Source organism: Battus philenor, unplaced genomic scaffold (assembly GCF_028537555.1).
Source record: "Battus philenor isolate CCGP_79_NKW_IND1 unplaced genomic scaffold, ilBatPhil1.0.hap1 SCAF_20, whole genome shotgun sequence".
NCBI lineage: Eukaryota > Metazoa > Arthropoda > Insecta > Lepidoptera > Papilionidae > Battus > Battus philenor.
Window position 1 is genome coordinate 11,296,961 of NW_027181683.1, and position 12,338 is coordinate 11,309,298.

General features: G+C 34.6%; 1 protein-coding gene across 1 annotated transcript; it reads left to right on the top strand.

The window, feature by feature from the left end:
- Window positions 1-11,946, top strand: LOC137922622 (aldo-keto reductase AKR2E4-like). Its single transcript, XM_068765601.1, has 7 exons — window positions 1-85; window positions 4,835-4,918; window positions 5,224-5,406; window positions 7,925-8,041; window positions 8,815-8,982; window positions 11,065-11,268; window positions 11,629-11,946. The coding sequence occupies exons 1-7, from the start codon at window positions 77-79 to the stop codon at window positions 11,884-11,886; spliced, it is 1,023 nt and encodes a 340-aa protein (XP_068621702.1). The 5' UTR covers window positions 1-76; the 3' UTR covers window positions 11,887-11,946.
- Window positions 11,947-12,338: the final 392 nt, after the last annotated feature.

Genomic DNA, 12,338 nt, shown 5'->3' on the forward strand with positions numbered 1-12,338 from the left:
CCCCACTAATATACACATTACGCGCTAACCGGCCAGTTCAGTTGCGATTTTAAAATCCTAGTGTGAATACGTTATAATGGCGAAGGTCAGTAAGTGAATTTTTATAAATCTTTTGCCGGTTATTTATATTTTTTACCGTGATTTATTATGAATTAGATATTTGGTAGTTATTATTGTTAATCTAATATTGGCTATTTAGCTTTTTGAATATCATTACTAGTTGAAATCGTGTAAAAGAATGTTGTTTCTCCAAACGTTAGACAGCGAAGTGTTAATTCTAAAAATATTCTATTTGCATCAGATTTTTTGTAAATTTTATACAAAAACTTATTTCTGCGTCTCATCAATACATTCTTTGCATACTGATATAGAGATATAGAGACAAACGTCTCTTTACGTTACGTTGTACTTTTAAACATGTAGATATCTCCTTTTAATAAAGAAATAAGAAATCATTTTACAATGTAAACTATTTATTTATAATTATATCAGCTTGAGACTAAAATGCTCTAATTATATTATAGATATTTGAGAATTATCATTAAAATATATCGATTCAGTTCGTTGTAGGTTCAATCTGGAGGCATTTGGAATCCTATAGCTTTAAAAAAAGGAAGTCTTTATTATAGGATCTAATCTATTCGATTCTAGTTTCTGACGAATTGCATTTCTCTGATATTTTTCGCGTCCATGATTATAAATGTGTGTTTATAAAAGAGGATAAAATAAATGAATGAATATAAGGGTCTTGCAAAGTAGATTGTCCAGTAGTAGTACTTTTCCCAGTTGTGGTATATTGCCTATTAGTAGTAGATTATCCACTAGTAGTAGATTTCCCAGCAGCAGTAGTAGTAGTAGTAGATTGTCCACTAGTAGTAGATTTCCCAGCAGCAGTAGTAGTAGTAGATTGTCCAGTAGTAGTAGATTTCCCAGTAGTATTGTTAGATTGTCCAGTAGTGTTAGATTGTCCAGTAATGTAAGATTGTCCAGTAGTGTTAGATTGTTCAGTAGCAGTAAATTGCCCAGTATTAGTAGATTGCCCAGTATAAGTAGATTGCCCAGTATTAGTAGATTGCCCAGTATTAGTAGATTGCCCAGTATTAGTAGATTGCCCAGTATTAGTAGATTGCCCAGTATTAGTAGATTGTTCAGTAGTAGTAGGTTGCCCACTGTTAGACATTGGTCTCCCCTATAGATTTCCCATAAGGCCGGTTGGATGCAGCCTGCATTTAGCGTTTTCCGACGTCCAAAGTCGAAGGTAGGTTGTAAGTAGATGTTTTAGGTGGCGCTTGCCGGTCCGAACTCGAGAACTTTAATAACCTAGCTGCCTTTCTCGCCCCAGCATCATCCGTAGTAACATGCTATCATGTCTGCACTGCGCGTGAACGTTCTAACTTGTTTGGCGAACTGTTGGTTTTTAGTTATGCTTTATAATTGTTTTTAATGCGCCTGCGATATATGACAAAGGGTCCACAACGTGAGACCCGGCACTAATACAGAGAACTCCTTTCGCAGTGCCGGTCTCGCGCCGGTGCGTGATATTTTTGATTTCAAATTTTTATTTTAATTACCTTGTGTATGAAAAAGGTATTTAATTAATAAAATTTGAATCCATCTTAAATAAATAAACAACAGAAACGAAAGTTGACTTCTGACTGACTCCCATGCTTAAGACACTAGCAGTGAAACTGTGGCAACAGCGGCTACCTGCAGGCTGTGTTCTGTCTGCTGTTACTTCGATATCTCAATCATAGAATTGTTTTTAAACATTTCTATAATCGAAAAAGAAATTAATGTGAAATGAACAATAATAAATCTGAAAATTTAATCATGAAAGAGAACTAATTAAGTAGCTATTTATTACCGATTGTATCGGTGGAATGATTTCTCTGAAATCGATTTACGCATATATCGATTTTTAGTGTCGATTTTTATAAATATTAATTTAATTACACTAATGTATAAATATGGTAATTATATTATTATTTCATGTCTGTACATAAGAATAAAAATAAATTTGTAACGTGTAGTGTTGCTTGCAGTGGCCACAATACTATTGTATTAAATCATTTTTGCGCGAATTCAAATTCTAATTTCAACGCCATGATGTAGTCGCAGCAGTTTCGCTCATATCGAAGCTGTGGAGCAAATACGTGGTCGAGTAACTCAATTCCAGTCGCTGAACGCATATATTAATAATAATATTATATATATACTTATTAAAAAGTTAGTTCCTTTAAACGGTCCTTGAGGAGTCGTAAGGATCTTTTATTTATTTATTTTATTTATTTAATATTCTTCATTGTACACGATAAGATACATAATATACAGATACAATAATATACAGAAAAGTACAATGGGCGGTCTTATCACTCAAGGCAATCTCTTACAGACAACCATAGTAAGGAAAAGATAATAGTACTTATAAATGGTAGTTCGCGTGTACAAAAAAAAATACATATTTACAAACAAATGAACATAAATATACATAAACATACATAGACATACATACATACGTATATAACATATATACTTCTTTCTTCTTTAGGATCTTTAATATCATTTAGTGGTAAATGAAGAATTAAAATTAATTTGGAAGCTTTTTGGAAATAGAAAAGGAATATATAGGTTCTCAAAGGCGACAACTAGCGGGTGACAACTGGACCACACATAAGGTCATAGGATAATTCACAGGATACGGGGAACGCAAGAATGGTCATTGTCGCGACGTTTGTGGGCGGCATGTGCCTTGCAGAGAACATCTATCAGCTGAAATGAATGAATGAATGAACTATTGAAGTTCACAAAGATCACGTGAATATTTAGTTAATAATAGTTCTGGATTGGACACCACGGACTTCCTAGCGCTGTGTAAGACGTCCGCCCACTAAGTTGTACAGATGACCTTGTTAAAAGTCTTTAGTAGAGGCTAGATACAGGCCGCTTCCAACTAGTTCTATTGGAAATACATGGAGGAGGCTTTTATCCGGTATTTGACGTCTTATGTCCAAAATAATTATTAGGAGTAAATTTATAAACTCAAAGTAAAATATTACCTCATACCGAGCTTTTAAATTGCTTTGGCAGACGCTCCTTGAAGTGACTAGGGTCTAGGGCCCCCGCGAGATCTTCTAAATGTCACTTATCGGGTGTACCCATTTAGGAGTAGGACTCAAAGGTGCCAGAGAAGGTCATACCTTGACTTGGTCTGTTGCGTTACCTGTCGTATGTTGGACACTTTGGACAACATAAGCGCTAGTAGAAGAAATGACAGACGAATCTCCAGCAATGAAGAATATGGAATAATTGAGGTTGGAGACACTTGTTTTCACTAGCTGACATTCATTACGAATAGCCCGGTGAAATTTGAACAGCTGTATTCAATGTATATCTATACATATAAATACAATTAGAGTGTCTGTTTGTAACGTTAAAATAACCGCTTTTTACTACATGCATATATATACAGTGCATATATCAAAATTATATATATTTTTTAATATTCATGTCTCTATCTGTCTTTCTGTTTTTGGTTAATCTTTGAAATGGTTACAGTGATTTTGACGAGACATACTGGCAAGTAGCTGATGTGATAAGGAGTAATAAGAGTGCTTTTATTTTAGAAAATTTCTTTAAAGATTTTTATTTTTTAATTTTACGTAAACGAAGTCGCAGACAATTAGAAAATATTGTGGCATATTTTTAACGATGTGAATAATTAAAATTTCGACAATAATAGTATAAAATTGTTTTCTTTAAATTATGAAAGCACATCAGGATGGAATAACAATCTGATAAAAATAATCTTCCAATGATATCAAGAAACATGTTATGATATTCCGCGATAGAAAATCTACGTTGGGTCAAGTGTTAAATTTTATCAAGGCTTTATCTCGCTCATATTTTTGTTCTTCCTCACTTAACTACGAGTGTGGGAAAGAGATGGCTGTTATGTAATATATTTGTGTATAATATATATTAATTTTATTTATACATATAGTTAAACATACATATAAATAGTTAAGAATAAATCGAATTTATTCATGCATGCATATATTATAAGAAATGTAAATCAAGTACAGATAATAAATGATTTTTTATTTTGTTTTTATTAATGTTTATCTTGTTAATTTTTTACTTTCAATTATAATGATCCCATGTATCGTGGTCGCGTGCTAATACATTTTAGAGTCAAGGAAAACTACATTTGATGTGTTTTCTTCAACACGACAAGTCAATAATTGAAGTACTTGTATTGGAAACGAATATATTTTTTATCGAAATCAATTCAATATAATGTCAAATTTATTTGTCAACATATATAAACTTCTTGGTTTACAGTACTCGAAATTTGAATTCCGAAAAATTGCCGTTTGACAGGTGACAGTTCTTAATCTAATGACAGTTATATATGTATTGGTTTATGTGTCAAGCAAATTTAAATAAAGTAATTCTTAATTTAAATCGTTCGTTCAAGTTTTTTATAAATTGACGTAATTTTTTTATTTATTTTAGTATTGGGAAATTAAAATGACAATCGCTTTTAAAGTAAAATCTAATTTAAATTAAAATAAATATCCAATTTATCTATTTGGCATACTTCTAGCACGTTTTGAGTTAAAAAACTATGTAATTTTTTATGATCACACAACCTTATAAAGATAAAGACTTAAAATTTAAAATGATAAGCGCGATATATATTAAAAAATCGATATTTATACTCGATTTCACGATTTTTGTTTAGTTTTCTTATTAACTTGCGTGTTAGCAATCCCATATAATTATTTATTTATATAATTCTATACACAAAATCTAAAATAATGGAATATTTCAGATCAACATTCCCACGTTCAAGCTCAACACTGGGCAGGAAATTCCAGCTCTCGGCTACGGCACATGGTTGGGACTCGACGAAAAGGTGGATATGAACTTTTTTTTCATAGTTTGTATATCAATTACAAAGATAAACATGGCAGTTATACGTCCAAATCGTACATGAAATATGAAATTTGTGTCCGAATACAATAAGGTTTAGAATCAACTGGTTTGGTATTGAGTCGATAAGGATGTGTTTACACAAAAAAAATAATGGTTTTTCTTTAAAAACAGAGGTTTATACTCTTATGTTATAATAGAAATGCAAGGTGGCCGCCTACAGCATCAAGGTGTTTGGAAAATTTATAAGCTTTTAAGATTAACATTGTTTAATTATACTTCTCACAGATGGTATTCAACATTCAAGATGCCCCTAAACTAGTGGAGGCGCTCTCATATGCCATAGATATTGGATATAGGCATATAGATACAGCGCATCTATATAGAGTGGAACCTGAGATTGGTCAGGTAGTGAAACAAAAGATTGCTGAGGGCGTTGTGAAGAGAGAAGACTTGTTTATCACTACAAAGGTAATATTTCAAACCTTTAATCATCACAATTATCATTTCAAACAACAAACTACTCTACTACTACGCTACTTTTTTATTTAATGGAATCAGGCGTTACCTTGCGGAAGTCCATCCTAAGTAAGAAAAGGACCAATATTTATCCACTTCCGCACATGCAGTGATAGTCGTGCAACAAAGTGCACCGCCCGCCAGCCCGCTGATAAATGCGTATGCGGCAAACAATGCGAATCACACAACCGCCACCGCCAAATTACTCAACACGTGTTTCACCCCTCCACGGAGCATCTTCAGGAGTCATGCTTCACCGATTAGTGCCAAACACAGAGTCTCTGACACAGACACAGAGACTCTGTGTTTGGGACTAATCGGTGTAGCAAGGCTCCTAAATATTGGTCCTTTTCTTAACAAAGGCTATCTCTATAGATTTCCAATAGGACTTTTTTGAAGCGGTCTACACCTGTCTTCCAAAGATCTAAGTAAAGAGTTTTGTGTCTTATTAAAAGACGTTTGTAACACTTTATCAATTTATTTAACACACGAACAAATTTTTATTAGCGCTTGAGTGCGAGCAAAAAGGACGTGCATTCGTCGTAGGACTCTGGGGCGCACTGTGGTCCGCGACCGAGTGAAAGCGGGCAATAGAACAAAGGCGCAAAAGAAACAAAAGAAACAAAAGTAATAAAAGGTCTGCGCTCGCGTCACCGGTGCGTGCATGTGCCCGCTGCACTAATTCGGCACACTAAGTTCGCCCGTCGGCTACGCTCGCCCACAAAATCTTACACCTATTATTCATTCAGACATCACATCAGTGTATATACGACTCCCACATAAGTCACCTGTCCATCATCAAGGCATACTTCCTACACTGCTCTTGTCGGTCCGCAGCTTCCACTCCAGAACCATCATCAGACCCCATCAGTCATCTGTTCTATGCGCTATTTGCTCTATACATAGGGATATGTGTAACCTTGTCGTTTCAGCCTATAGACACCCACTGCTAGGTATAGATCTCGTTCAAAGGTATCTATTATGGATATACCATAATCGCCACATGAAGCAGACGGGTTGACGATAGCAGTGTGGTATTATGGTACGTAGATGGCGCCGCTGCGCATCCTCTGTAAACTTGTATGTGAGTAATGGTAAACCTGAATAATGAATGCACAAAGAGTGAATTATTTAAGAATGTATCCCGGGAATCGATCTCGTGATCTACGATCGTAGATCATACACCAATACCTCACTTTGCGTCGTGATTACGTTCCAAGAAAACACGACGCAAATTGAAACGCCGCTGAATGTAAAGATCGAAGATAGGTTCCAGGGTCACGAAAAACCTACTTTTTAAAAAGATAATTGAACAAAGTAAACATTTAACAAAACAAAAATAATATAATTCTGCCAAGTAGTAACGTAAAGTAACCAGATATAACACGTAAAAATTTATATAAATTTATAATTTTCTTTCAAAAAAAAGCACAACACACTACATTACAACACACTGCGTAATTGTAACTGAATTCTTAAAATTAGCAAAACAAAGTTAAAATAAAACTGTATTAAAATTGCGTTGGTTTTTTGTTAGAAAGGGAATCCCCGAGTTTTGAAGGCATGGCGCAATTAGAAACAACAGTGTTGCCATCTTTTAGGAAAAAATAGAAAATTTAAAAGAGATTAAAGTCTCGAACCCTAAAAAATAACGCAACCTCGAAAATCTAACGACGCACAGTGAAAATTAGTACTAATTAAGCAGCGACGCTACTTCGAAAAAAACGCAAAACGAAACGACGCAAAGCGAGGCATTGGTGTAGTTCTCTACCACTGGACTACCAATGCTCATATCGAACCTTTAATTTTCATTCATTTATACTAATATCTATTTAGATTTATTTACAATTACAACATGTACCTGATGAGAAGAATGCCTTTTGCCATTTTTAACTCAATTTAATAGAACAAGAATCTAGTTGAGCTTTCCCGTTACGACGGACTTTAACTTAAAGCCTACCTAAGGCTGTCATGTTCCGAATAAAGTATTTTGTTTCGTGTTATATTGTTTTATATTTATCAAGGTGCGCGACATGTCGCTGGATTCAAGCAGTGCAAGGCGTAATTTACCGGTTTTATCTTGGAACAGACTATCACTGCTGCTGCCTAAATCGCATTTCCAGATTCCAAGGACTTGAGGTGATAGGACGCAGAAGGCGTCTAGCCAACAGCCTCTTTTAAATTAACGAACCTCGAGGCTTCCAGAGTCTTGGCTCGGACGGCTAAATACTACCACTTTACTCGATTGGAAGGTCGTGAAGGTCTAAGATTACTTCGATTGGTGCTTCATTGTGTGACCACGCCCAAGTCTTCTTGAGAGGACATCGGCTTAGACTAATGACGGAAGAAACTCCTACAACGCTTTCATCTAAAATCTTTGAGAGCAACCTATGCCCTGCATTAGTCTTCGATTGGTTTAAGTTGATGATTAATTTTGTGATATTCGTTTTTGTTTCATTTTGTATTTCAGGTGTGGCATCATTACCACCGGGAGGCGGACGTGGAGAAGTCAGTCCGTGCGTCGCTGCGGCGTCTTGATATGGACTACGTGGACCTGGTACTCATGCACTGGCCGATGTCTATTTCTGTAAGTATTCTTGTACCCATCTATTCTTCTTCGTATGCAGACATAAGAACTCCAATTTCGACAATTTCTTTGGACCTGCCTTTCACTGATGTCCAAGTGGCATTAGCAGATTTCGTGGGTTGGACTCCTAAAAATAAACCTTTAAATTAAGTGTAATCATAAAATTAATCAATCAATATATTTCAATAATTATAAAGGTCCGGAAGAATGGTATCAAGCATGTTGTGAAGGTTGTAAAACAAAAAATACAATATACCAAATACGTATACACAGCGTGATTGATTAAAGATATAGAGCTTTTTAAAAAAAACATTAGTTTCAAGTATAATAAAAAAAGTAAAAATTCGTTTTAAAATTCACATTACTACATACTAAAATATCACTGCAGACTTTGTAATGCAAGAAGGTATTGGCCAGTCGCATTTAAAAAAAAAAATTAATGTAACATATATTAGAGTGATCACTAAAAAGCTTTTCCCTATCAAATTATCTAAACATTCACTCCTTTTAAGGTTTCTACATCCAACCAAGTATGTACAAAGATTTTTTTTTTAATTTATGAAACACACTGTCAGTAAATCAGATAAAAAATGTACACAGATAACATCTGAAAAAAATTGTTTCTTTTAAATTGTTGTCAAAATTATGTAAACACATCTATATATTCTTTTATAATTGTCGACGCCCACCAATAGTCTATCCCTTTCACATACAAATGTTCAAGTGAAAGAGCGCTATATTAAATCTGTTCAAGGTGTAATAAATATTTACAGGAAGAAGGAGTAGACGAGAAGATAGACTATCTGGAGACGTACCGAGGACTTGAAGCAGTGCTGAAGAAAGGTCTGACGAAGGCTATTGGCGTTTCCAATTTTAATCTTGAGCAGATGAAGAGACTTCTGGCGAACTGCAATGTTGTTCCAGCTTCAAACCAGATCGAGGTATTTATCAAGTCAAAATAAAAGAAAGAGATAGCAAACATATGCTTATCAAGTGGACCGGAAAGTAACGTCTCTTTCCTAAGTTAAATTCACACGAATACATTTTTAACAAGTTATTATATCTAAGCGACAATATATTTACCTTCATAATCAACTACCTTTTGGTATCTAGTATACAAATTCTCAATACCGATGCGATAAAAATCAATAAGTATTTCTGTAAAATATATCGACAGAAACGATGTTACTTTTCGGTCCCTCTAATATTTTGTTTCCTTGTACAGTGTACTGGAAATATGCATTCCTATATATACGACAGTACAAAACGTAGTTGGTGTCTATCTATACATCAAAATACAAAATATCTATCTATTAATATTTTTTTGTATTTTGATATATACTCTAGCCATATTTCTCTTAGTTGCCAAGAAAAACAGATGGCATAGGTTTAATACAGCTATTGAACTTACGCCATCTATCGGCGGCGTCTGAAATTACGGCGTATCCGAACATGTCTAGTTAGCTCCATATATTCTACTTTTAACGACGAATGAATTGCAACAGATGGCACTACTTACCCCATTTTAGGATATATTTTTTACACATCTGTTGTTACTTTTATAGCAAGCATATGCATTTAGACATAAAATGGCACCTTGTTATTATAATTTCGTCATAAATGAATAGTATTTGACCATTTAAACTAGTTTTCATTTTAAATATATATACGCCAGTATAGTTCCTCTATGCATCTGAATGTCTTATTACACCATACATCTATCACAAAATTACAAACTATTTCCTTTTGATTTTTTCCTTCTAAAATTCTATTTATTTTGTTACTTGTTTACTTTCATTATATACTTTTTTAATTATGTCTTTTCCGTCCAAGGTTAGAATCTATATAAATATAAGGTAATAGAAAACTAAACTGTAATACCAATCCATATAACTTTCAAAACAACAAAATAAATAAACCTACACGTTCTAGTGCTAAATGCAATTTTTTTTGTGTAATCGGAACTTGTATATTATGAAAGATTTATTAGAAAATAATTGCGCTTCGAAGATACGAAGAACGTAACGCCATCTTGTATCGAATCTTAGAAACTTCGTATGATGCAGTGTGCATAATAAATTGAGTTGTGTTCATTATCAACATCAAACCATTCGATAGATAGGAACGCGGCGAAGGGGGTGTGGCGATGAATGAACGTAAAATCAGTATGGAAAAGAATGAATGAAAATTGTAGAATGAAAGAAGAGGAAAGATAGATCTTAAGAGGAATAACAGAAGAGCATAAATTTAAAAAAGGATGTAATAAAAATTAATAACAGAGGAAGAAAAGGACCAATATTTAGCCACTTTCGCACATGCAGTGCCAAATACAGAGTCTAAAGTCAGAGGCACTAATCGGTGTAGCATAACTCCTGAAGATGCCCCGTGGAGGGGTGAAACACGTGTTGAGTGATTTGACGGTTACTACTGCATCTGCGGAAGTGGCTAAATATTGGTCCTTTTCTTACTTAGGATGGACTTCCGCAAGGCGTTACCTGATTCCATTAAATATTTATTAATAGAGGTGTAAAAACTACGCCTCAAAACAAGATAGGGATACGAGTGGTCTCTAGTAGCGCATTTAGCGACTTTCCGCGACTTCATCTGTGTCGTTGGTCCACTTATTGGGCGATCTACCGACACGAGGTCGCCTCTTGACAATCTTTCTTCCCCGGGGATGTTGCTTCACCCCTCCACGGGATATCCTCAGGAGCAACGTTACACCGACCAGTGCTACTCTCGGAGTGTCAGACCAGACCAGTGCCAGAGCACTCGGTGTTTAGGAAACACCGAGGACATATTGAGTGAATTGGCGGTGGTGTTGTGTAATTCGCATTGTTTGCCGCATGCACATTTATCGGCGGGCAGGCGGGCGGTGCACTTTATTGCACGACTACTGCTGCATAGCGGAAGTAGCTATATATTAGTCCCTTTCTTACTTAAAAAAATAATAATGGTAATGAAATAATACGAATAATACTCGTAAATTAATATAAAAATGTAGGTATTTTCTTTTATTGCAGGTCAATTTGAATCTGGGTCAGAAAGACCTAGTGGACTACTGCCAATCCAAAGGCGTGTTCGTAGTGGGTTACGCGACGTTCGGCACGATGGTACAAAGTCGGTCTTTTCCGGGCAGCCCTGAGCCGAAGCAAGACAATCCCACAATGGTAGCCATCGCTAAGAAGCACGGAAAAGCTGTCACCCAAGTCGCTCTTAGATACTTGGTAAGTTAAAGGCTGTTCCATCTTTAAACCGGATTTTTTATTAATGCTGTTAATGTGTTATTAGGCAAGCCATACATAGCCTTAAAAAGTATGTCCAAAACCTCGAACTTATGATGGTAACTGAAAGAGTCGTGAGTAAACTATATCTAAACATATAAAAATAACTCTTTACTTTCTTTTGACACGCTATAAATTTAGATTTTAATTAAAGATATTAGGCTGAATTTGCGCTTCTTATGATCAAAATTTATATTAACTTAAAACTAATATAGACAAGCAATAGAAAAAAATATAAATATATTTTTCTAACATCGATTATTATAAAACCGATTTTGTTTTAATTATTTATTTTAATTACAGTATCAACGTGGTATTGGAAGTATACCTAAATCGTTATCTAAGAGCCGTATATTAGAGAACGCTTCCATTTTTGACTTCGAACTGGATAAAGATGACATGGCTGAAATTGCAAAGTTTGACAATGGTTATAGAACTGATGTTCCATCGTTCTGGCAGGACTACGAGAACTATCCATTCGAGAAGATCGCAAACCCAATGAAAGGTGTGCCTTTGTCTCTGCGCAAGTGGAAAAATGGCGCGAATCTTGACATCGAGTAATGTCATTTTGTGTACCTAACGTTGGTATTTTACAAAAATTGTTCTATGTTTTTGTTTTGTTTTAAAATATTAAATATATTAACCAAAATCTCTATTGTTTTAATATAATTGTAATAATAACAATAAAACTAAAATTACATCTGTATGTTTAAAATTAATCCCTATTTTCTTAGGCCACGCCATAACTAGAGAACGTCTTTACAAATCGCATTCATCTGTTTTTATACTTAATACTGTTTAATCATTTATTGCGTAAAAATGTAGACATTTCCTATAGAAAAAAAATATGAAAAATTTAGTAAAAATTTGCGAATTTTTGTATTGCGTATTGGACAGTTTCAATTTCGCACGCCTGGCCATTCACGCGCTATAAATTTATAATGTCGTTTATCAACTGCATCGTTTGATAATTTCGATCAAAGAATTAATTAGTTTACCTCCTATTTAGTCAG